The following is a 27703-nucleotide window of genomic DNA, read 5'->3' as shown; positions in this document are numbered from 1 at the left end:
TTTTTCGCACCGAAATACCCTTAAATCTATTTATACTGCCTTATGTCTTTTGATAGTGAAAGTGAAATTAAGTATCTTATTTACACCCAATGCCAGGTTTATATCCAACACTTGAGTGACACAGACTTACACAGCATACAAGTACAGAGAAAAAGGTAAGTGAAAGAAATATTTTTACAGTGTTGAATATTTATTCATTTATTTGGAAAAACATTGACATTTATTTCTCATACATGTTTCTTCTTATTAAATATATAAGAACACAATGATTATGTTTCTGACCCAGTCAGCTATAAAATATTCTCATTCTCATTACATCAATATCTATACGTAATAATTGCTTTCTTTTGCATTTTCACTTACAAAAATAAAATAAAATGATTAGACAGAGAAAAAGCTAGTCATAAGAGGCAGATACAAAGTATTTAAGAGGTCCTCTCTACATTACCCAATGTTCAAGTTTCCATTACTTCTATAATCGTACAACATGGAGATGTATAGATAAAAATTAAACAAGTCTAATCTGTATGTATATAAGTTGACAACCAATTGATGTAGTTGAATTGTTAAATTTTAACTTAAAGTAACTACGTTCAAGTAACTTATTTCATGTTCAACTTTATCTCCTTTCCAATTTTTTTTCTACATTTCTAAATTATGCTTTATGAAAATGCATAAACTTCAATGTTCAACTACAATGTTCTCTATGTAACCCTACTAAAATGTAATTAAATGTTTGCTTGGATTACATAAATGTTGCAGATTCAGCTATTACAAGCCCACAGACAAGCCAATACACAAGCCTAAATGCAAGCCCAAACCACAAATCCTGGTAAACTACTACAAACTCATAGAAATAAACACTTAAATTAATGTAGACAATTTAATGTATCATTTTTTTTTTCTCTTTTTAGAATATGATAAAGCATGGCGGCCAGTGACATGGAGGTAAAAATAAATGCTACAAAAAGATACAAAGACACAAACATTGTTTGCTTGAAGCTTTACAGTGTTGTTAAAGGTGACAAAATTCTGTTATTGTACCAGCTGAAACAACACTCATATCAGATCATATATTCTGCCATTTCTTCTGTTTTACTCCTCTTCCAAATGCTCTGTCAGGATCTGTAACCAAGTGAGTAGCCAAACACCAATATTGGAGAAGAGAGAGTAGCCAAACACAAATGTTAATTTTTACAAAGTCTGCTGCTTCTTTTTGTCAGATGTTACCATCTTATAATGAAATGTAATTACTTACATAACAACAGAGCTTCATAACAATTACGAAATCAATCAATGACCTTCGGCCTAGGGTGCCCTGGTACCAATTACACTAATGAACATGGTATTGTTTATGGACAATCCATACCTAGCACAGTAATCCACAGGGAGTCGACCAGGGAGACCGTTTCTCCCAATCATGCCCCTCCAAGTATCTCTGTCATTGCTACATGTGTGTTGAAGTCAGCAGTGAGAGTTTCCCTCCCATGATCCGCAGGCATAGAGAGGTGACCCTGTTGTCCACTGGAGTCAACTCCAACATTGTGGCACTCAGCCTGGGACTCATGGGTGTCCCCACAACTGCCTGGTGCCTCACACCCTGGGCAACTCTGGAGAATAAGTCCAACCCCTATCCAAGTAGGGATTTAGAGCAGAGGCTCATAGAGGTAGGCCCCAACTGATCCAACTGATAATGTTCCACCTCCCTCAGAAACTCAGGCTCCTTCCACCACAGAGAAGTGACATTCCACACCGCAGAGCCAGCCAGGTCTGGTCCATCGAGGCCCTCAACCTTCACTGCAGCTCACCCGACGCTATTGGTTCCTCTTGCAGGATGGGGGAAGATCGACATTCGCGGGTCAACTTCCTCTCTTCTCTTTTATACATGGGGTCTAATTCAAACAAAAATGTTTTTGTAAATTTGTCGTATGAAAAAAAGTATATAAGCAAGAGGTATTGGTTTCAAGGAAAAACTCCCTGAGACAAAATGAGGAAGGAACCCATCCTTATTTGGGTTATCCCAGATATTCATAAATTCACCATTCACCTTCTATAATGCTTATTTGTATATGGTCAATTATGGACACAGAATTCGAGGCTGCAGCCTATCCCAGGAGACAGAGTGCATGAGGCAGGATACAATCTGGACAGACAATCTATTGCAGGGCACACACACTACAGGCAATTAGAACACCAATTAGTCTAATCTGCATGTCTTTGACCCGTGGGAGGAAACTGGAGTACCTGGAGGAAACCCACCAAGCATGAGGTGAACATGCAAACTCCACACACAGACCAGAGGTGGGAATCGAACTATAGACCCCGGATGTGCGAGGCCGCAATGCTAATCCATATGTCACCCTCCCTCCTTGATACCAGATGCTACAATAAATAAGTCCCTTGCATACATGTTAATATCTGGCCAATGTGGCTAAGTTCATCAGGCTAACCTGTTTTTGTTTGTATAATTTTTTTGGGGATTTTGAGTGTGTGAAGACAACAGGCCTTATTAAACAAGTAGAAATAAGAAGTTCGTAATTTATGGTTAAGATTCAGTCAACAAATCCAGCATTTAACTGTTTCTTCTTTACAATGCATAAAGACATGAAATATTTTGGAGATAACTGTTAAAGCATTTCCACAATCAATAACAGAGAGGTGGCTGTGCTTTGCTCTTAGTTGTGACATACTGCTTGTCTGTGGGCCTGTCATAACAGTAAATTTAATAGTAATTAGAGAAGCAGTTTTTTAAACACTGCCAGGTGGGAATGACCGCCAAGACAGAGGAAGGTCTATATAAATAACTACTGCCACACATTTCAAAGATTAGGGCTCTCTCTTAGAGCACTGACCCATGGTGTGAAGTCATATATTTTTGCAGCCAACCATCAATTACTGATGATGGTGTAGGTATAGATGGTTTTATAAACTGGAGAAAATCTGACTGTCATGTTTAAGCACAGCTTTCTAGATGGAAAAACGGAGGAGATACGCACACACAGTGGAAACCCATATTAATGTCCATAAATGATCATAAACACAATGGGTGATCTTTAACGTTTTGTGTTATGATTTAAATAGTGAAGATAAGAAAAATGAGATGTTAAGCAACCTGAAGAAGTTCCGGCCAGGTACTAATGAGATCAGTGGGATTAGGATCCTTCTCCATGGCCCAATCGGAGCAGGAAAATCAAGTTTAATCAATTCTATTAACACTGTTCTCCAAGGGCGCAACACTGCCAGCGCACTTTCAGATTCATCAGCTGGTCCAAGTCAGAGCTTCACTTTAAAGGTAATATATAAAATATAAAATATTTACTGTAGTGGTATCATTTAACATAGTATGCTTTAGCTGGATAAATATTATATGCCTGATTTAAGATTAATTTGATAAGAACTTGCCATTTGCTCAGGTTCAAAGTACATGCACACTGATAATCTTTAATAGCCTCTTCAGTAAGGTTAAATAGTAACAAACAAACAAAAATCAAACCAAAGACTATCACTACTACTCCTACTACCATAGAAAAAAAATCTGTCTCCCTGAGTGCTGAGTAGATATTAATTTGAAACAGCAAAGATCAGGGTTATGTGTTTGTCACTTTATAACATACATTTCTGTATTGTGTGACCAGTTTAAAACTTACAGGCTGAAGAAAGCTGGACATGGAGATTACTATCCATTTGTCTTTACAGACATCATGGGTCTGGAACCAGATACGTCACAAGGAGTACAAACCAAAGACCTAAAGAAAATATTAAAGGGTCATGTGAAAGATGGCTACACTGTAAGTTCCTGACTTGACATTTTTGTATTCTACAGACTAACAGACTTCACTCACATTCTATACGCTATACAAATAAAATTGAATTGAATTGAATTCTCAAGATTTTTTTTGCAGAACTGTCCTGAATTAAAATTTGATAGTTCTTGGTTTCTTTGGCTTTAATTAACTATTCCAATTAGTTAAAAAAAAAAAAAAAAACTTTAGTTATCCTCAGGGGATAGCAATTTAAGGCAGAAAGAGTAGTACAGAAAGATTTGGTATGTTTTATTTTTTCAAAAAATGAATGGAATCATTGGAGTCTGTTATTGCAAAACAGCTGCAAGTAAATCTGTATGAAATATCTGTCAATAAATAAAAACTGTAATGAACTGTCATTACATTACCACACAAACTGTAGTATAAACTATGAATTGAACTATCAAATCAAATCAAATATAATTAAGATACTTAGGTATTTAAAAATTTACAATTTAATTTACAAACTGTTACAAAGGACCTACTCCACCTCTTAAACAACTATAAATTGCCAAATCTGATATGGTTTTAGCATCATGGTGGCTTAATGGTTAGCACTGTAGTCTTGCACCTCAAGGGTCCGAGTTTGTTTCCCGCCTTGTGTCTGTCTGCATATTCACCCAGTGCATGTTGGGTTTTCTCTGGGTACTCTGGTTTTCTCCCACAGTCCAGAGACATGCAGAATAAGCTAATTGGTGTTTATAACTAGTGCCCATAGTGTATGAATATGTAAGTGTGTGTGTGTGTGCATTTCTGTATGTGCCCTGCAATAGATTGGCAGCACATCCAGGGTGTACCCCGCCTTGTTCCCCAAGTCTCCTGGGGGAGGCTCCAGGCCCCTGTGACTCTGTATACATTATAACAACATGGATACCCGTGACTACAGATATGAACTTTCTATACCTCCATCTATTTATCTTTAACTGCTCATCTGAAGTCAGGTTGTATGGATAGCAGTTCCTACTTTGACTAAGGATTTGGAGGTGTTCCCAGGTCAATGCGTAGACATAATATTGTTACCTAGTCCTATGTCTGCCCTGTGGCCTTCCTACCAAATGCCAGAACCAAATTCAAATTCAAATTCAAATTTTATTTCTCACGTACACAATCATACAGAGTACAATATGCAGTGAAATGTTTTTGTGCGACCACAGAGTCGCGACGGCAGCCGCCTAAACAGCGCCATCATAGAAGATAAGAAATAGATACATTAGGATACGAGGGTAAAAAATCCCCTCCCAGACTGTCCTTCGAAAAGGGCAGTGTGCGATCAGGGGTACAAAAATACCTCAGCAACAAGCACATAAAAACATGTAAACACAAGACATAAACATTGCAACGATTAGGGTACGGGGATAGGAAATGTCCAATGTAGGCAAACAGCTCCAGTCCCTGCAGCTAGAGAGCGCTGGTCCCGATTCCGCCTGCCCACATTGAAGGGAATAAAAGCACACGAAGGCGTTGGATATGGGGAAGGTAGAGTGTCTATCTGTAGCTGTTATGTGTGTGCGTGAGTGCGTGCGTATCAGTTTGTAAGCCTGTAGCATCCCGTAATAGTCTGCGCCAGGTGTCCTTGAAGGGGGAGGGAGTAGGATTCCAGAGCGTCTCGTTATCTTGGTCTTCGGGGAGTTTGTTATGACTCCAGCCACGGCCTTGAATGCAGTAGCTGGAAGAAAAAAGGGGCAGCCGAAAAAGAAAATCATATTTTCCAGGTTTTGAACAATATCTGCCAATTTCACAGATATTTAATGTCCATCACTGGTCTGCAGGTCTGTCCAAATCACGTTGCATAGCTGCTAGTCTCTCCAAGATATTATCCAATTTGCGGTCCAGAACCACAGTCTGATTACCGACAGCTCTCGTCACCACTATTTCCCAGCCAGCCAGTCTCTTGGGGTTGAGACTGACTGCTTTTAAGATTTTTCGATATCCAAGTATCCCACCTAATCCAATCAGCAGAATCCCAGTTATCAGAGTTCCGAATAGGTAGATATCTTCAACATCCTCCAGAGACAGTGCGGCCAGGCACACAATGCGCCACTTCTCCCAACTGTCCATCGTGTATCCAGCAGCAAACGTCCCAGCAGGACAAGTAGGTTCCCCAGAACCCACACTTCTCGTCGAGAAGATCGTGTCAATTGCATTCAGAGACCAGTTGATCAAATCCATATTCCTTTTTAATTTTCAAGAGCAAGACGAGGAGAGTCTCTGAATATATTCACAAGACAGACAAGAGAAGCAAGCGGGGAGAGATAAGGGAGGGAGAGCAGATGCGACCGCCTTCGTCAAGAGCCAAGAGGGAACCCACCTCAACACAAAAGAGCAGTGGTTCTACTGTAAGGTTTTCATGGATGATTAAGCTTCTCATCCTAGGAAAAACCCAGCTACCCTCCTCAGAAAACCCATTTCAGCTGCTTGCATCCACAATTTTGTCCTTTCAATTGTCCTTCATGACCCAATGTTCATACCCATAAATATATTGACAACGTTGGCTTTTGGCTCAATGCGTCACAACGGTGTGGTAAAGCAAATGCAATATTGCACCCGCTGCTCCAATTCTCCAGCTAACTTCATACTCCAATGTCCCTCTCTTGTAGACAAGACTTGAACTCCTTTACTTTGGGTAATGAGTGACTCCCTATCTGGGGTAGACAATACATCTATTTCCGGCTGAGAACCAATGGTGCTATAAAACCATGGCTACATATTTCGAGGTGCTGACCCTCATCCCTGCTGTTTCACACTCAGCTGTGAACCCATCCAGTCAGCACTGCAGGCCACAGACTACTTCACCTTATCATACACCTTCTCCAAATCTACAAAACACATGCAGACTGGAAGGAGATATTACCAAACCCCCTCCAGGATTCCTGCAAGAGTAAAAAGCTGCTCCATTGTTCCACAACTTGGATAAAATACATATCATTCCTCTACAATCTGAGTTTTGAAATTTGGCTCAACTCAAAGTGCAGGAAGCATGTGAAACACATGTGAACAGCAGTGGGAAGAGTCATCATGGTGGTGCTAGGTCACTGAAAAACTATGCTACTTTTCAGCTTTTATTGGAGCTTTTCTCTAGACTCTTAAGCACCTAATTATAAATATTTTAAGATAGCATATTTATAAAATCATGGTATGCAAAATATACTATATCCTGGATCAACTATCAGATCTTAAAGAATTTAATGATCATCACTATTACTTGTGTACAATGGAGGATGCTATACCTAACCTTACACCACTTATTCCACTGACACAAGTGAACTACCGATACCAGAAATTGAGTCAGGGTACTCCCTTCTATAAATAAGAAATAGATATACTGGTCAAATTTCATGATTAAATAAAATAATTTAGTTTATACCTTGAATTTGCACACAACTACAAAAAAAAAAACTAGAACAACCATTTTCAAATCATTCAGTGGCCATAAAGGAAAATATAATAATGAAAGGAAACCATACGAGAACGGGAGGGAATTAGTGGAAAATAATAGGAAAGTACTTATTATAATTTATGCTTTTCTTTATTGATTTATTTAATCTTTATTTTCTTTATCGGACACTCTAAACTAAATAATGACACACAAAGAAATGGATCATTAATACAAGTAAATTAAAATAACATCAGAGAAAAAGTGGAACCATAGTGCAACAATAACGGTTTAACGTCGGCATGTTAATTGCAGAGGAACAGTATATAGCCTACCAAGACATTCGGTATTATGTATGTCATTTCATTTATTCCAATGTGTATGCTGATGTTTCTGTATTTTTGTTAAACATTAATATTTTATCAGGCAGTACTAGTCTGGCATTTCTAGTTTCCAGTGCGGTAACAAAGTTACTTTTTAATCCTTCAGGCGCTGAACAGAAGGGAAGATCAATATCGTTCTACGCTTTTTGTTGCTGTGCGGCATTTCGCGATGATCCCTAAACCATTCCTGGCGCCGTAGAGAATAATGGTGTTTATGCTTTTAAACTTGTATAATTTAAGGCGGATGTAGCTTAAAGAAAATGTAGATAGGAAATATATGTGGGTATCTTATTTGCGGGTTTATTTACGCAGCTGTTGAATTCGGAGATGCGAATATCAAACTAACTTTACCGCCATCACAAACAGGTGTTATGCGCTAAAATGCCCCACTGCCACGGATTGTCCCCCTACATAATCTCTATCAAATATTATATTAGGACATACATTCAAAGGTTTATTATTATCGAATATATTATTACTATTATAATTAACCCTAGGCACGTGACAGCCGTCGAGACGATTAATACAAATCCCCCAAAATGATTATTTTATGGCACTTTATTTTGCAGGGGTTAGTCAATGTACAAATAACAAATTATTTATCACAAATTACACTAAATAAATATTGTTTGTGGTGAAAAATTACAGGAAATGATTTTTATTATAAAGTAAGCAATATAAAAATATACATGTGGTATATGAAAAAATATATAATTTATATATTTTGCCCCTATACAACCTTTTTTTTTATATTGCTTACTTTATAATTGAATTAATTTGTTATAATTTGTAATTTGTAAACCATAAACCTATGTATTTAGGTGGGCAATCCGTGGCCTAGGTCGGGGGCATTTTAGACCATAACACAGTAGCGTACTGTATGTAGTGAGTATAATAACATCAATGGATACATTTGTTACATGGACCACAAATAAGCAGGTGATTCAGCATCATCAGCCTCATCAATCAAAAATCCAGCCGAAAGGAAAACATGATGAAGCTTATGTTGCGCTTGGATTCATAGAGGTGATGGTGGGGGCAGAGGAGAGACCTCTGTGTGTTTTGTGTCTTAAACCGCTGGCAGCAGACAGCATGAGACAAAGTAGGAAGACACTTAGAGACAACACACCCCAGTCACGTTAATAAGCCGCTTAACTTCTTCGAAAGAAAGCTCTAGATAAGTGACAAAGTAAGGCTGTTATAACAATTGCACGTTTATTTTATCTGTTTTGAACTTGGTGTTATTTGATCTTACTGGTCTAGAAATTGATTTTTCAATAAATAGTACACTTGGCTGTTTTTGTTATCATTTTGTTGACAAGTGGGGCTTGAAAATTCGCCCACCCCCTTAAGTGGAGAATGACAGAAAGTGTTTGAGAACCACTGCCCTAAGCACAAATGTCCAGCTAAAGATGCGAAGTGTCATTGCTGTGGAAAAAAGGACATTACCAGCACACATGTTTCACAGGCAAAGCTGTATTTGGCATAGAGAAGAAAGAGAACAGTTTCTTTTTTTGCTCCGCTATATCAAATGCTGAATCGTGGAGAGTGGAGCATCATAGGAAAATATCATGCTTAAACTGGACACTGCTGCATATGTTACTGTTATTCCACAGACTTTTTTGTGGTACACAGCAACCTGTTTTTCAGAATCCAGTGAAATCTTTGTTAGGTCCAGGATGCAATTCCTCTGGATGTGGCAGGGTTTACTAGACCAAAACTGATTTCAGGAACCAAGCAAAACACAGAAAAGGTGTATGTAGTTAGAAAAATTAAGCACACCACTGCTTGGGTTCCAGCAATTATAGCCCTTGGGTTGCTCATCAGCGTGAACACTTTAAATTTGGAGGCGCTTAAGGCACACTTCCCCAAGCTGTGTAGTGGCCTAGGAGAGGTGTAACAGCCAGACTCAATTAAGCTCAAACCAGGTGCTGTGCCCTTCTCTCTAAAAACTCCAAAAAGGATTCCATTACCATAACTGAGAATAGTCAAAGAGGAACTCCAGCACATTAAAAAGCTAGATGTTATTAGGCGTATGGAGGAGCCGTCTGACTGGTGCACTGGCATGGTGGTAGTGCCCAAAAAAGATGGTAAAGTTTGTTTATGTGTGGACTTGAACGGCCTAAACGTATACGTGTGTCACAAGAAATATATTCTGCCTCCAGTAGAACAGAGCCTTGGGATGCTTACAGGAGCGATAATGTTCAGCAAACTGGCTGCTAATACGGTGTTCTGGCAGAGTTTGTGTGAGTTACAAAAGAGTGTCAACCTTCTGTTTACTTGTTAGAGGAACATGACATACCCTGTCTTTGTAAACAAGATAAAGCGCTACAGACGATGAATAAGTAATTTAGTAGACACCACCTTCAGCAACTGTTATTAACAATGGAAGTATCACATAGTATTATTAACAAAGTATCACATAGCTTCACATTGCACCATGGGACTAGACAAGGATGCCCACTTTTCACCATATTCATCAAACTGTTGTGCAGCAGCCATTTGCCAAAACAAACCACATCAAAGAATTCAAACATTAAATCTCCACCACAAAATCAAGTTTTGCACAGATGTTACTTTATTTACAGATGGAGCCACGTCAAATAGCCGCGACCGTGTGAATGGCGTGCAAATGGCGTACAGCTGCCCTATGGACGCCGTAGTCCCTCCTCCTTTACCTTCCAGAAAGGTGTGTCAAGATTTCAATGTAAACACGCCCATTCATGACCTATTTATTCATTTACCTGGTTCCACCACTAGATGGCGCTTTGTTCTCAATAACACGTTAACACAAGCCAGCAATTTAGCTGCGCTGAGTTGCAATCACGTGGTTTTAACAACCCACCCCTCCCGCGTCGAACTGATGCTATCAAACTGCACTACAGAGATGAAGATGGCGGCTTAATGGACTATTCGCGGTAAGTGGTGTTTTATTTTATAAAGTTTGTTAGGGGTAGTTTACAGTTTATTTTCCAGTTTAGTTTTTTTACTGGCCGTTTTGAAAATCACTGGCAGCACCAGCAGCAGTCAGATGTGACTTTAGATAGCTTAATGATCTGTTTACCAAGTCTGGAGTACACATTACAGCTTACTGTCAGTGTCACAAACTCACAACGTCACTCCTCTTTAACTAAAAAAGATGCTAAAGCTTCGAAAATACTATTAATGTCCCTATTACAAAAGCTGCACTACCCAATGAAGAGTGTTTGTGAAAATGCCTTTAGAGTCTGACCACGTGTTGTCTGGATAAATTCAGCATTTATTTACTCTTTGGGTAAGAGTTAATCTGCAGGTTATTAATGTGACTGGAATATGATGTGATGCTTCATGATTCATGAAGGACACAAGCTGAGGATAGATTTACAGGAGCTAGCGAGCTAAACGCTCATAACCGGGTTTATATTTTTCTCAATTTGACCGTGAGTTTGAGCGTTAGTGAGAGCGCTTAGTTAACGAGCTGGATAAAAACTCAGTGTTTATCAGTTAAGGAGTGGGGGGAAGGGAGGTGTGTGCGTGTGGAGGGGAGGTGTGTGTGTGGGCGGGGGGCTTCAGTACTCGTTAAGGTATAGTTTAGATTCAGAGATGACCTAGTGCCCTTATGTTGGTCTTTCGGCTGCTCCCGACAAGGGGTCGCCACAGCGGAATACCCAGTCCGCACTACAACTTACCACAGGTTTTACGCCGGATGCCCTTCTTGACGCAACCCTCCTATTTTATCCGGGCTAGGGATCGGTACTGCATTCAGTGGCTGGGGTTTGGGCAGTGCTCATATACGAGTGTTATATTGCTTAACTCATTTGTATGAAAAGCGCATGAAATAAATTCTCGGTTAATGTAATGCAGACGATAATACAGACAGTCAGTGGTTAACGCTAACAAAGTTTACTGGGTAACATTAGCACAGGCAGTTTATTTACATTCCAGAATTCCCCAAAACAGTATTTCACACACTCTGCGGTGTAGGTTTACTTATATATTTTATTTTTATTACAACTAGATATTCTGTAAAGTTAATTTATCTTTGTAGTTTCTAAATTCTCCTGTTCTCTTTAAGCAGAGCTCCGCTGAGGATGGGGTCAGACGGGTGACGGTTGGCCTTTTGGAGATACTGGAGGAGCCTGAACAAGCTGTTGAGAGAGCTGTAGAAGGAATAACAGTCCAACAGCTTTATAATTATCTTTGGTCAGGTCTATATTTGCAATTGCAAAACATCTGATACTTTGGGGGAAACAAAGAATTAAACTGTTCAATCTTTAATAGTTTTTAAATCGATATTTTAATATACAGTGGTTAATCAATCGGAATGTAGGTCCTACCGTCGCCACGCTCGGCGGTACCGTTTGGCTTTGTGCGTTTGCTGGCTTTTACCGTTGAGTGGCGCTATATAACTACAGGCTGACGCCTCATGCCTTAGTTCATTCTCTGCTGGATTAATGAGACACGGAGTTTTAGAACTGCACGTAGTAGCAGATTAAATTAAGTAAAACATTGTAGTTAAACAAATTTATAATCACAGAACTAAAATGACGATACAAATGTAGAATTTAAATTTAATTAAATCTTATTAGGATCAAATTTAAACAAAATAAATGTTAACACAGTGAGCCTTTAAATTTTATCACGTGTAATTAGAAAAGACGCCTGTAGGGTTTTGTGTCGTCTTATATCTTGTGTTCTTTAAATTTATAGTAGATTTATTAACTAAAATAAATGACCATAAAAATTATAACATTGTCAGGACGTTCTACTGCGTCAGCTGATGTCGGTCATTCAGCCCGCTTGTGTTTGTGCGTTATTATAAGAATGAAATGCAGTAGACTGTTATGATCTGTAACGGATTCGACCCATGTTGCACGGGTGGCACCATAAAGCACGGACACGAGGCGAGGTCTTACGGGAAAAGGGTAATTTATTTAGGTAAAATGGGGAAGGAAAGTGTTGAAGGAGGGAGAAAGGAAAGAATGGGATAAAGGTTGTGCATGTGCAGTTCCGGGGGCTGTGCCACACTGGCATGCGGGCACACAGCTGATGCTAAGTGTTGGTGCGAGTGGCAGAACTGAGCACGCGGAGGCAGCGCTCCTGCACGCTCCCTCGTGACGGCGCTTCTCCCGCTGTCGATGGCGGGCGCGAGTTCTCGCTGACGCAAAAACCTAACCACACTTTTCCTCTTCGGCAGCAGGGCTGCGAGGGCGGGCACGGTGCGGGAGTGAAGATGCCGCGGGAGCTCGCGCAGCTCTTTCTCGCGCTGTCCTCAGCGCGGAGATCAAAGGGCGGAATTCTAGTGCCCTTGTTTAAAGTCCCTGGGGCGCGTCACATCTCCCCACTGACTGTCTCCAGAAGAGCCTCAGATTCAAGAGGTTTTTAAAGTGGGGAGAAGTGCATTTGAGTTCCTCTAAATGTATAGGTGAGAACAGCCGATTCACACCTGGGGAGGGTGAATAATTTGTATTTGAATGTTGTCTGGCATTGTAAAGCACTATAGTGACACTAAAAGAACAACCCAGGATTAATAGGAATTCTTATACTGCATAAACATTATTTAGCACAAAAAAATTCCTCGCGCTCGGGAAAACTGTGTCGAGCGCTGGTTAGACTATAGGAAATTAAATCGGAGGGTTTTTATTTAGACTATAAAAAAAATAACCTGCGTCTATTTTTAGGCGTGCCAGCTGCCACTTTTTAGTTAGAAGTTTTCAATACAAAGCTTATAATGCCCACATGACATGACGGAATAAGGCATGGCTGGTGATGATTGGGGTTTGTTGGGTTACAGTGGATTTTACTACGCGGTGTGAGTGCAATGGCCATCCGTCTGCTCGCACTGACTCTGCTCTCCGCAGATGGCCGGCCCGGCCCCTCCCACCTCTCGCTCCTTTGAAGTCCGTGGGGCGCGTTCCATTTGCCCTGCTTGCATGCCGCACTTCCACGTTGTTGCACGCGCGCTGCATACACAGCGCGTAGTAAAATCCACTGTAGCCCAACAAACCCCGAGTATTTTATAGCGCGGGGTGCAAGCCCGGGCAACGATAGCAACGATAGCTCACCAGTCATGTGTAATTCTGCGGTCCCGCTGCTTCGCATGTCTGAAGGGGAGGCCGCCTAACTAGTGAGCGAGGAGCGATATTGATTTGGGCGCACGCCGTGACAGGCTGAAAAAACTGTGTCAGATTAATGTGCAAAAAACTATATAATAAAACTATATAAGACTACATGCCTTTATAAGACTCAACTTTTATTTAAGCACACTCACAATAACGAAAAAACGTTGTGATTTTGTAAGTGTTGTGATTTTGTAAGTGTTGTAAGCTGCGCTGTTCTGTATTGTTTTTGGTGAACTTGAGCGCGTCAGAAAATGAACGCAAACGTTTTTTTAAATGGTCAGAGTCAGTCTGCTTCCTATTTTCCTGACGTGCTCATAATCATTAGTCTACTTCTGCCGGTGCGCTCTGGAAAACTTCATGCATGCGGCTGAGCGCTGATTAAAACTAAATTAAATATAAGTAAATTAAAGAGGAGAATCACGATGCCGAGTCGAAGTCCTGAGCCCAAACCTCATTTAAATTAAATTAACAAATATTATAAGTAAAAAAAAACAATAGCCCATGTTTAGAAACCGTTTATAAATTCTTTCCGACATGAGTTGGCCCGGTGTTATGCGCAGAGCGCCGGGAGATTTCCTGAAGCTCCGAAATCACTGGGCATGTTTTCTAAATAGCCGCTATCTTTAATAACTGATGGAGGTTTTGAGCTGTATACACACGCATTCCTGCCTAAACAACTCTTAAAACTACACCTGTAACACAATAAACAGTAATATTTCAAACATTCTGCAGGCTGATATTTGGAGAAAGAAAAGAATAATGAATAAACCAGTTGTTGGGTCAAAATAACCCAACCAGGTGTTCATTTGTAAACTACATCTCATATGAGCCAACATGAGCAACCCAACAATGTGTTTAAAGTACCTGAAATAATCCAGAACTTAAATAACAATAAACCGATACAGAGATACGCTGTATAACGGTCACTGTTGTATTTACGGCAACGAGCGAAAATGTCACTTTGCGCCACCTGGCGGCCATTTTACGAATGACTTTGAAATGCAACTGATTTATTTTGGCCACTGACGTTTTTACGCGGCGGTGAGCGCGACGGTAATAACCATTCCAATTGATCAACTACTGTAAAAGGACCAGATAGAGACTAATAAGCAGCTGGTGTTATCTGGGTATTTTTAAGACCTTTAAGCAAAAATAAAACATGTATTCACCTGTTTTATACAAATTACTGTTTTACCTTTAACTAGTTTTGGAAAAATACATTTTATTTTTAAAGTCATGTGTGCGTGTTTTAATTGTTTGGGTATTTAAAAAAACATTTACTTGAACCAACTACTTCAATGGGCAAAAAATGGGAGACAACCTTTAAATAGTCAAAGAGTTGGGATAATAATAATTAATATTATTACTGGTCGTAGAAACAAATGTAAACAACAGTTAAACACTTAATTATATGTATCTGTGCTAGTTTGTGTTTATAATTATGAGACCTATAATAATTTTTTCTCAGTATAAATTTTTTGGGGGGTTTTAAGAACTCTGTCAAAAGAGCAACGACAAACTTGGGATGAGTGGAAGGTGAGAAACCTCAGTGGAGAATACTGACTATGACACGGTGCTAATTGCTCTGTGTGTGTGTGTGTGTGTGTGTGTTTGGCGGGGTGAGGGGTTTTTTAGACTTACTTGTCTGTGCGCCATTTTTTTTGTGTTAAAGCCAACAGAGAAATGCAGGAGCGCACACACACACACCTCTCGTTCACAAATGCTTTAACTGTTGTCTTGTAAATCACTGAATAAACCTATGAACACAGCTGTTCAGCATCAGTCCTAAACACAAGCACAGGGTTTGTTTTTGTCCTTAATTAAAAGACATCAATACGTTAATAATTTACACAATGATAACATAGTTTATTTTGTGGAATAAGGTAATAAGCAATATTTAAAATAAAACAAACCAGGAAGTCAGTGTTTCAAACATGTAACCAAGTTTACTTTCAAAGGCTACACTCGATGCTGCGTGAAAACGCTATGGGAACATCTTGTCATGTTGCCGGTTGTGAAGCATGTGTGTATCAAACACGGCAAATTTTGGCTTATATAACCTCGGTCGGGTGACGTAATCTGATGAGACGCACCTGCAGGTTATAAATAGGAGTGAACCGGAAACATTTCTCAGATTCTTTGTCTTTACTGACCTAGTTGTGTTGAGCGTGTCTGTGTTTAAACCAGCAACATAAGAAGTGTTTAACTCACCGATATGCAGAGTTTTAAACGAGATGTCCCTCCGTGTGATAATCCATATCGAGGGCGATCTCTACACTTTATTGCTTCGATTAAAGTGCTCGCGCGCGCCCCGCATTCCTTGACAAGCTTCGGCCCGCGGCGCATTTTTTGGCGGCGGGGCTTAAAACTATATCCGGCAGAGCTGTGAGAGACAGATTTAAAACTCCTATCTCTCACTCCCTCGTTGGATCGGGAAATCCCTATGTTCGCTCTCAAGCGCGCCCGGTGCTTCTTGTGATTGGGCAAGGATAAACATCCTCTCTTGCCTCCGCGGAGACGGAAATAGCCTCCAAGCACTTGGAGAAAAATAAAAACATTACACTGCAATTTCTGTCGGGCGGAGCCTTAACGACACCGAAGTCCCCCCCTCCCCCCCCACCCCTCTTAGCTATCTCCATATAAGTTAACCCTTTCTTGGAGTAAGCTGTATTCATCCTGTGTTTTCCTGCCATCAACTTATTTATTTGTTTAAATATAGTTGAAGTGGAAGCGCTGGGTTATATAATGACGATCCAGATAGAAGAGACACTTCCAGGCTATCTTTCTCCTGGGGCATTATTCTTCCTGAAAAGCTAATACTTTCTTTCAAGCTGTGTAGACTGTCATCTTCCCTGGAGGGAAAAGCTTTTCAGGCAGCAGGTCAGGTTGCTGCTCCATTGTACACCATGGCGGTCTTCCAGGCCTACCATGCTGACCGGCTGAGAGACTTGAGCACTGGCGGGCCCTTCAGATAGGGCGTATTGGAATTACACCGGACCACAGACTTGTCTCTGCTTGCAACAAAGCAGACGGCTCGTGCTATTGGCCGTTTTATGGCTGCGATGGTTTTTGTGAGGAGGCACTTGTGGCTGAATCTCAGGCGCATCAAGGATAAGGATCGTGCATTCCTCCTGGATGCCTCTATCTCGCCTTCTGGCCTGTTTGACGATATCATTAACTCGGTCGCCACTAGGTTCATGAGGCTTATGTTATATGAACAAGCCTTTGGGAAATTCCTTCCGCGCTTTTGCCCTTTTCTGAGAAACTGGCAGTGTGGAAGCTACTGCCAAGTATATCTCCTTGGGTACTAAGCACTGTAGAGAGAAACTACAGGATTCAGTTCTCACATCACCCTCCGCGTTTCAATGGTGTGGTCTCCACTTCCATGAAACTGGAAAGTGCGCATCTGCTGACTGAAGTTGCTGGGGAATTGGGCCATGGAACATGTTCCCCTACCAGACAGTGAGTCAGGCTACTACAGTCAGTATTTCTTGGTTCCCAGAGGAACGGGGGGCTGCGTCCAAATTTTTAGATTTACCACTATCTGTATTTTAGATAGCTGTACCGCCATCTAAAATAAATAAATAAAGTTTCAAATGTTGACTGTCAAAGTGATTGCTCTCAAATCCTATTAAGCAATTGATTTGTGACAATCGATTGAAGGACGCTTACTTTCATATAGGAATATTGCCACAACACAGGTGGTTCCTGAGGTTCGCTTTCGGGGGCGAAGCTTACCAGTATCAGGTCCTTCCATTTGGTCTAGCTCTCTCACCCGCACATATATAAAATGCATGGATGCAGTTCTGGCTCTTACGACTCCAGGGCATCCGTATTTGAATTACACAGACGACTGGCTGGCCCAGTCTCATTAGCTAGCGCTTCGACATCAGTATGTCATCCTAGCTCATCTTTGTTTCTAGGATTGAGACCCAAAAGTCAAATCCATTCTCAACACTCTCAAGGAAATCAAGCTAGAAAGTGACCATCACTTTCAGAGATCTTAGCTCTCATGGCAGCTGTATCCACAGTGACACCTTTGGGCCTTCTGCACATGAGAGCATTTCAGTTGTGGCTAAGACGGGATTTCACTCTAGGGCCAATCCCCAATAAGGGTTACGCGCCAGGTGCTTCGTGGTTCAGACCCTGGTTTCTGACTCTGGGTCCCACTCTAAGTTCGTCTTGTCGTCGCAGATGCTAACAGATGCTTCCCTCATGGGCTGGGGTGCGGTCTTAGACCGTCCAGCCCAAGGGAGCTGGAGAGGCCTTCTTCTCTCATGGCACATCAATTGCCTCGAAATGATGGCTCTATTTCTGGCCCTAAAGCACTTCCTCCAGCAGTTGAGAGGCTACCATGTCCTAGTGCAGGTGGACAACACTATGGCAGTCTCATATATTAATCGCCAGGGTGGACTGTGCTCGCGTCGCTAAATAGCTAGTGCACCTCTCCCTCAGGGTGATTTATATTCCAGGGCATATGAATGTGGGAGCAGTTGTACTGTACGGTTAATCTCTGACACACAGGGATTGGAAACCCCAGCCCAAAGTAGTCAGTCAATCTGGGACAGATTTCATGTAGCAGAGGTGGACCTCTTTGCCTCGTAAGATCAGCAAATGTCCCCTTTGCTACTCTCGCACACATTTGTTACATTATAGTCTGGATGTTCATGCTACTCCGGGCTCACGGGTCCCCGAGTTAGCTGCCCAGGCATAGTTCTGAGACCTTCTCGGCCTTGTGCGCACACACTACATAACCTTGGGGCCCAGACACTTGCAGTGCAGCGGCGTTGGTACTCTTGTTCCCATAGCGTTTTCACGCAGCATCGAGTGTAGCCTTTGAAAGGGAACGTCTCGGGTTACTTTGCTGTAACCCTGTTCCCTGGAAAGGCGGGAACGAGATGCTGCTTACCAATGCTGCACTGCCTACGTGACCAGACGTCCGTTCAGAGAAAATCAATCTGAGGAATGTTTCTGGTTCACTCCTATTTATATCCTGCAGGTGCGTCTCATCAGATGACCTCATCCGACTGAGGTTATATAAGCCAAAATTTGGCGTGTTTGATACATATATGCTTCACAACCGGCAATATGACAAGATGTTCCCATAGCATTTTCCTTTTTGCATCACACATATAATGCACTCTAAAATCGACACTATCAAACTTGGAAATGATATAACATCCAATTAAACATCACGTTATTAAAAGTAACGAATTTGTCACTACTCTTCTCTTATGCAGCACAGCTAAAAAGATAATAAAAATTACACCAAAGTGCTGCAGGTTTAGTGTCTGTGTGCTTTTCCTAATCAGAGTTACGCGGGGGACGGGGGGGTTACACTCTATTTAGAAAGAGGGGAGTTCATTTCTGTTCTGTTCTGATTTCTTCATCTTAGCCTAATTTCATCTGAAGAAATAATAGTAATTTTTGGAAAGTCTGAGTTCATCTCCCCAGCCAGTGTTGTGTATGGACAGGGTAGCATCATTGGATTGGTGTAATTTTTATTATCTTTTTAGCCATGCATCATAAGAGAAGAGTAGTGACAAATTAGTTACTTTCGTTACTAGACATGGTCTATTTTGTCTGCAAGTGAAATAGATCAATACGTTTATAATTTACACTACGATAACATTAGTGCAGAAGGATCTGAAGAGACGTGACTTTGAGACGTTCACAGTATATTCGAACTGTAGACAGTGTTTGATTTGGAGAAAATTACAAAACAGCCATGTCCAATAAAACAGTGCGTCTTTAATAAGCCACATTGGTTTCGAATTAGAAGTAAAATTAACAAAAGACTGAGAAGCCCCGTAAACTTGACCCTGACAATAATAGTAGATTGTTTTTATATTTATGTTTTTTTATATGTATTTTTAAAAGTTCAAATGAACGTTTCAGAGTATATAATTTGTCGTGTCATCTGTTTACAGCGTTGGCTGATTTTGTGATTGAGACCCATGGGTTACATTGAAATAATTTTAATTAGTAATTAGTAAGCCAGGCTTTAGTAACCTTGGATAAATCACAATATAAGTCCTCTCTCTCGCGCGCACACACACACACACACACACACACACACACACACACACATAACACATGAAATCGTGTAAAACCAAATGAAACTATGGCAAAAATTATATAAGCAGTAAAAAAAAATCCAGTAGTATCCTGTAGGTGATCCTGCGATAACAGGCGCTGACCCTCTGGACCTGTTTAGTTCTGTTAGTATTGTGTTTAAGTGTGAATGTTTATGGGGATTTAATCTGTCTCTGCTGCCGCATCTATTCACCGTAGTGATAAGTGATTAATGTCCCATCAGATCTTTGATGGGGGACGTTATGCTGGTTAAATGACTGAAGACATACTGATCCGTATGGACAGATATTTGTTCCAGATATTATGCGTCATTAATCGATTTGTTATGCCAATTTTTGACAAGCAGTGGAAAAAAAAACATCAGCGAAAACATAAAATATAACGAAAACAAACTCAAGCAGAAGTTGCATTTTAAGCTTTACTTTGCAGCAAAATATTATCTACCAGTGTATTAAACGGAAATAGATAAAATACACCGTAATGTAAAATACTGTACATAGCCCGCATTTGTATTCCATACCTACAACGACTGGTATAGATAAATTACAGATGTTACCGTGTCTTTAAGGATTATTAAGGATGTCGTGAAAAATATTGCATTAAATTGTTTAATTAATTAATTAATTAATTAATTAATTAATTAATTAAAAATAGCATAACCATCATGGGTTGTGTAATGAGTGATTTAAATCTGTTTTATTAATCGTTTTTCCTACTCTTTTACCACATCATCTATTTATGAAACTATGTGGACGTAAGTTATGTTATATATTGAATATAGTATACACTGCAGTTAACTGAAGCAGTCAATGCTCCATCTGGCGGGATTATACAGCATTGCAACCATCTTTTTAGAAAGTGCATGGGGGCGTTTATGGGACGGGGCATTGTTAATTGCATCATCGCTGGGGATCACATTCCGTGCACGGATCGAGCATGGTCCTGTCATGGTTCTGTCATGGTCCTGTCATGGCGGCTGTTTGACGTGGCTCCCCCTGTACAAGACCCTTATCATAATTACAGGAAATGAGTAAACTCATTGATTAATTTTTTAATATTTCCAAATATACAGGTAAAAGGAAGTCTTCTATTCTTCCATTACTTATTTTTGCATGAATGCTCCCCTAAGCTGTCAGGGCAGTTTTTGTCAGCCTAAATTGTTTGGACTCAATTTTACTCCATTACCTAAAATAATAGATGCAGTTATTAAAATGACAGCACTACCTAAAATAAATCATATTTTTCCAGTCATTCAAACACAGCCTCTGTGGACTAAATCTAACTCAACTAAATTTTTGGATTCAGTAATTACAGAGTTCTACTGAAAAAATTCCCAAAGTCCCAAATGTTTAATTAACCACTTTACAAAAACCCAAAACACTAGAATAATTGGAAGCACCACATTTTTACCACTACTCACTGGCCAATCAACTACAATTGTTTATCTTCTACAGTATATACAAATGAACGGAGCCTAACTAATCAAAGAATATGAAGTAAGATGTTTAACAAATAATTTGTGAGTTGTCACTGGTGTTAGGCAGGACCCAAAAGCAGACACAACAGATAGGAATCAGGTTAACTGATTTTAATGTAAAAATGTGAAGGATAGAAATGAAGGAGAAGTATAAGCAGAGAACCAATACTTGGGGTGCTGTCTGAGGTGGGCTTTACCTTGGCAGTGGATGTAGACGGGGGTTAAGGGATAGGTGATGCAGAGCATGTAGAGTAGCCAGCACGAAGAGTGAGCATGGCTGTGTGATGCAATCAAAGCTGCAGAACGCGTGCTGTATCCGGTGCGAAGTTAAGAGAGAGAGCAGCTATGTAAGGACATTGTGGTTGTGATCGGAAGCGCTGATAAACAAACAGTGATCCTGGGGATTTAGGCAGAGTCGAAGTCGAGGATGAAAGCAAGGGGTCAAAACAAGTTGATCAGTCAACGTGACAAAATAAAACAAAAATAAAACAAATCCAATCTGTGCGGCGAGAGATGTAACCGGGGAAGCAAAAAGGGCCGACAACGTGTAAAAGTGAGAACGCATTCTTGGCAGACACAAGACACAGACAGCACAGGGCTTGGAGCACACAATAAGTCCGCAGTGAAAGATTGTTGGTGCAAGACTTATATAGAGCGAAGTGATGAATGAAAATAGAGAGCCAGTGTGCTTGAGACAGTGAATGAGGCAGCAAAACTGAAGCCGCGGAATGGAGTGTGGAAAGGAGTCACAGTAATCATGACTTGGCTCAACCTGTGGGCGTGACCTGGCATACCATTACAACAGCTAAATGATTGAAGTGTCCTGTTTCAAAACATGGACAAAATCAGTAGCTCTGAGAGGCTGGTGGAAATTTCATTAAATCACAAACATCTCTCTTACACCATCCAAATGCTGCCCCATTGACAACCCAGATTTCCTAGTTAATAAGAAACCACTAAACTTGGGAAGAGATGGAAAGAGACATAAATGGGAAGCAATAACATCAATATTATAACTCTAGTTTTGGCCAGACCCAATCTGGTGCTGGGTAGTTCAATTGAGGGTGGGTGCGGTGTGGGCTTGAGTGATCATACCTTTCTGCTGTGTTTCTGTGGCCTGATCTTCTGCAGTGGGCTGGCCCTACATTTCACAACCAGTTCAGGCACAGATATATTTTTAAAAATCCAACGAACAGAATGGTAACAATATAAAATACTACAAGTGAGGCATGTGTATGGTGGCTGGGGATGTAGGGCATCCTGAGTGTTGGGGAGCTGATGAATGTTTTCCTTTTTTAAAAATTGTTATGAGTGCTTGTTTCTTAATAAAAGTAAACACAGATGGCATTTTTATACCTCCTGGGAAAGCAAACATGAGAAGAATTTCAATTAAATTCAATTTTATTTATATAGCACTTTTAACAGTGGTCATTGTCTCAAAGCAGCTTCACAAAAATGAAAGGTTTTTTTTTGTGTGTGAGAAAAATTTGTCTAGATAAAAATGAGATGTATGAATGAATGATAAATGAAATGTCTCTGATGAGCAAGCCAAGGCGAAAGTAGCAAGGACAATGGCTCCCTGAGATGGCAAAACAAGGAACAAACCTTGAGATGAACCAGACTCAACAGGGAACCCATCTTCATTTGGGTGATAACAGATAGAAATTATATAACATCATGTGTGTTATGCAGCTGAAAGTTCAATAGAACAGTAATTCTATAAATTAACATGATGTCCAGTTCAGCATAGGGACGAGTCAGTAGGTGCAGAGGTTGGAAATATGATTTTCAAAAGACAAGTTACTGTCTAATATCACGTCCAGGTCTTTTACTGTTGAGCTGGTAGTAACAGTGCTACCAGCTCAACAGTTAAATTTTGAATTTTGAAAGCTGTTGGTAAAATTTGGTAAAAGAAAGTTATTGGTCATTCAATCCTTTATGTCCTGGACACACCCGGTTAGTCAAGACAACAAGAAAAACCATCACTCCTGTCCTGCCATTCACTGGCATGAAATGTGGAGGGTTTTAGAAAAACCTTTTCAGATTCAGTTTTGAAAACATGTGTAGGGGTTGATATATCAGTTCTTTACAGAGTTGTGGGACCATGGTTACCTTCTGAAATCAGCGTTTTAAATATTTTTGTATTGCATTCCTCAACTGCCATTAAACATATTACGCATTTATAATTCCTGACACCTTCTTATATCTTAACAATTTAACTGTGGTTAATAAATAACTAATGAGTAAGTAGCAGCACTCTGTTTGCTATTTAATATTTAGAATCAAGCAAATTAAAAGAACATTTAGGCATTTTGTGCATTTTAGTATTTTGTGTTTTTGCTCTTCAGTTCAATCCTTTAAAATCAATTGATAAGGGCGACCTGAGGTTCTACAGGACTAACCCCAGCCTGAAAGACAGAGTGCACTGTCTGGTGAGTGTTCTATCAGCTGATAAAATCGCCATCATGAGTGGTGAAGTTATCCAGAAAATGAGAGCTGTTCGGGAAAAGGCACGTGATTTAGGTGAGTTTAAACATAATTTTTAAGTTATAAATTTATCTTGAAGGTAAAAAAGCTCTTATTCTACAGTGGCAAGAAAAAGTATGTGAACCTTTTTGAACCTGTAACGACAGAGGTCTCACGAGGGACAGAACCGCACATAAATACTTTTCACTGTTCTGAACAGGCAGGAAAAAAAAGAAAGACAGAAAAAACAATTGCACAGAAAGTCGAGAGACAGAGGCAAGGTCCCATCCTCTGCCTCCCTAAAACGCTGGCGAGAGAAAGTGAGAGCGACAAATGCATTAGTTCAGCGCTCGCTCTCACGTTGGAGTGTAAAAAACATAAAACTCTCTCTTATTAATCCTCGGTCAGGGCGAACGCCTCGAGAGGATATAGTTTTGGTTTTAGTTTTCACAGTCCCATCTGTTCTCGCGTATATGGCGTGGCTCTGTTTATTTTTTGTTTTCAGTTTTCTTTTATTTCATTTTAAGTTTCTGATTAATAATCCCATGCTATCCCTAAACAGAAAGGTCTTCCCGTGTGTATCATAAGCACTCTCAGAAACTCCTATTCCACTGACCCCCTCTAAAACCCTGTGTCACAGCTCTTATTAATATTATAAGGTCTTGTGGGGCGGCTCCATACTGCACCACGTAACAGAACCTTTTTAATTTGACATTAAATGTGATCTGATCTTCATCTAAGTCAAGGGTATTGACAAACATGATGTGCCCGAAATAATTAAAAAGTAAATGGTAAAAAACTTTAATTATTATCATCTTTATTAAACATACTCAATTAACAAGTAGATGAATAAATAAGTGAACCTTTGTAATTAATAACTGGTTGATATTTTGCCAATACTGCTCTGAAGTGTCAGTGTGCTCTTTCACAAACGTCAATGTTCTTTACAGTAAGCAGCGGCTTCCTATGTGGCGCCTACTATGGACACTCTACTTTTTCAATATTTTTGTACTGTGGAGTCATGAACACAGATGTTGGCCTGTTCCAAAGGGTTGTTTTCCAATCGGTTGATCCTCTGACAGCTCTTTCTGCGAGCCATAGCTCATATTTATTATTCTTTTTCTGCTCCTCTTATGCAGAACAAACACAAAAAGTTTGAATGGTTTTTATCAGTCAAAGTAGCTCTAGTCTACACATCCAAACTCAATTACTTGACAAAACTCCAGGTATGCTAACACCTGACTCCAGTCAGATTTTTTGAGGTCAATAACTCAAGGATTGACAAACTTTTCCCACTGGCACTCCACTGGAGGTTTTTGTGATTATTTTCAAAAGAGACATTAAATATCAGAATTTCTTTTGTGATATTATTTTAGGCAAATTATATTTGAAGATCAGATCACATTGTATTACTAATTAATAAAGAAATCCATTAAATTCCAAAAGGTTTATGTACTTTTGCTTGCCACTGTTTAAAATAGAGACATATTATTTGTGTTTCTGGTGATTTAACAGGGATTCCTCAGGTTGTCATCATGTCGATGGTTGATACAGCATGCCCTCTGGTTAACGAGAATCTAAGTAAGATCTACACCAGCAAAAAAATTAAAGAGAAGGTGAGAACAACAGCAGCAGCCATCTATGTGTACCTTCCTTTCCTGTCTATGATATTTTCTAACATTCAACAGTACATTTACATTTAGGCATTTGGCAGACGCTCTTATCCAGAGCGACTTACAAAAAGTGCTTTAATGTTTACAACATTGGATACATACTTACACTGGGTTAACTAGTTTAACCTAGTTAACAGTAGGCTATAAGAGGGATGTGTGAATTTTTGTGCTGACCTTTAACCTTGCAATCATTTCAGGTAAAAATCAAACTAGCCCCATATCTCTCAAATATATTTCATCTTGTATTTGTTTATCCTAGATGAAAGAGTGCAGTGATAAATTGGGAGTCCCGATGAACTGCGTCTATCCTGTGCAGAACTACCACGAGCAGATTACCAATGACATGCACATGGATATTCTGATTCTCATGGCCATCACTGATATCGTTAGGTTTGCCAGTGACTATATTGAAGAAGAGGTTTACAATGTCAGTCAGCATGCTGAATAAGTTCTTAATGTCCCTGGAACTGACATGTTTCAGGGATTCATAGTTGGAACAGAGATGTACTTTAATTATAAAAAAAAAAATATTTAATGATAAAAAAAAACAATGTGCTTAATATTTTCAATTAAATGCAAGGATTAATTTGTTTTAGACTCTACAATAGAAAATACAATGGAAAACAGACACATTGCCATTCCTTATTTTGTTATTAATATAAATTAATTTAAGCATGAATTTTCATCTTTTTGATGTTTATATGTACAATAAAGGTATGAAAAAACAACAGATGACATTCGGTTATTGTGTATAATTTTACCCATATTTATGTTTATTTTCTCTCGTTCAGACACATACTTTTAAAACGATTCATGTTTTACTTTCTATATGGTCTAATTATGGTCAGCTGAACAATCTGTTAACCGTTAATATGTTAATCATAAACTGAATTTATTATATTTTCTAGCTATCACCACTATAATAGTATATAACTATAAACACAACATACAACATGCATAAGCTGAAAATTTCTCAATTAACTAAAAAACTAAAGAAAAACTGTCTTTCAGACTGTTTAGTGTCTGGAGCCATGGCCTTTGTCATCTCCAGACATAAGCCTAAGAGAAATTTTTGGACAATGGTAAATAAGGGAGTTGCAGTCAAGAAACCACCTTCTCTACATGATCTTCAGGAAGCAATCAAGCCAGCTTGGATTGAGCGAATGACAGCAGAGTATGTCAGATGTCTTTTTGACCCCATGGCCAGCCAGATCCAGCAAGTTTAAAAAAATAAAGAACATGCAAATTACCAATTGCTGTAGAGCAATTTCACTGAATAAAATTTATTATTTTTATCAGCTGATTGCAGAACTGTCTTCATGGTAAAGTAGAACCATCCCCACCCCATCCCTTCAACACAGGCATCCCAAGCTGACCACAAGGGGACTACATGCAAGGATCTCTCCAACAAGTACCAGAGGGGGTCTGGATCACTGGGAGGTCAGGAGCACCATGTCTATACCGATAGAGGAAATACTTGAAAAGAGAAAAAAAGAAGAAGAGACATATGTTACGTATGGCCACAGTCACATAATGTATATAATAAGTAAATGTATATATTTAGTGCAGAGTGCAATCATGCCCTCTGGCAAGACTAACTATGACAGCATAACTAAAAAGGAAACAGACAATTGGGCTCCCTGGGAAGTAAAGCAATCAATCTTCTTCACCTAAGACAAATCTATTCACAAAAATGCTCTCTAACTGAATAGGTTTTAGCCTAGACTTAAACACTGAGACTGTGTCTGAGTCCCAAAAATTAATTGGAAGACTATTCCATAACTTTGGGGCTTTGTAAGAATAAGAACTGCAGTTTTCATTATACAGTGCATCCGGAAAGTATTCACAGCGCATCACTTTTTCCACATTTTGTTATGTCACAGCCTTATTCTAAAATGAATTAAATTATTTTTTTCCTCAGAATTCTACACACATCAGCCCATAATGACAACATGAAAAAAGTTTACTTAAGATTTTTGCACATTTGCAAAGAAAGCACATATACATAAGTATGCACAGCCTTTGCCATGAAGCTCAAAATTGAGCGCAGACGCATCCTGTTTCCCCGATCATCCTGTTTCCACTGATCATCCTGTTTCCCCTGATCATCCTGTTTCCCCTGATCATCCTGTTTCCACTTATCATTCTTGAGATGTTTCTGCAACTTAATTGGATTCCACCTGTGGTAAATTCAGTTGATTTGACATGATTTGAAGAGACACACACCTGTCTATATAAGGTCCCACAGTTGACAGTTCATGCACACAAAAAAGCGCTGGGTTTCCTCTGTTGGGTCATTTTTTGGGGTTATTTACAGAGAGTTGGGTAGTT

At 39.7% G+C, this 27703-nt stretch overlaps 1 protein-coding gene across 1 annotated transcript; it reads left to right on the top strand.

Moving 5' to 3' along the window:
* Positions 1-42: 42 nt before the first annotated feature.
* Positions 43-25991, top strand: LOC128506824 (interferon-induced protein 44-like). The gene is made up of 8 exons (XM_053477422.1): positions 43-155; positions 763-832; positions 915-948; positions 3082-3292; positions 3636-3788; positions 23582-23756; positions 25215-25315; positions 25632-25991. Exons 2-8 carry the CDS (start codon positions 808-810, stop codon positions 25818-25820), a joined length of 888 nt encoding a protein of 295 aa, XP_053333397.1. The 5' UTR covers positions 43-155; positions 763-807; the 3' UTR covers positions 25821-25991.
* Positions 25992-27703: the final 1712 nt, after the last annotated feature.

This window comes from Clarias gariepinus, chromosome 18 (assembly GCF_024256425.1).
Source record: "Clarias gariepinus isolate MV-2021 ecotype Netherlands chromosome 18, CGAR_prim_01v2, whole genome shotgun sequence".
Taxonomy (NCBI): domain Eukaryota; kingdom Metazoa; phylum Chordata; class Actinopteri; order Siluriformes; family Clariidae; genus Clarias; species Clarias gariepinus.
The sequence above is the reverse complement of the archived record's forward strand: the minus strand, read 5'-3'. Positions and strand labels throughout refer to the sequence as shown.

Bases quoted from the DNA above. Each gene is read 5' to 3' on its own strand.
- LOC128506824 (XM_053477422.1), top strand. From the start codon at position 808: ATGCAAGCCCAAACCACAAATCCTG. The intron at 833-914 runs GTAAACTACTAC...TTCTCTTTTTAG, and splicing joins AGCCCAAACCACAAATCCTG to AATATGATAAAGCATGGCGG. The intron at 25,316-25,631 runs GTGAGAACAACA...TGTTTATCCTAG, and splicing joins GCAAAAAAATTAAAGAGAAG to ATGAAAGAGTGCAGTGATAA.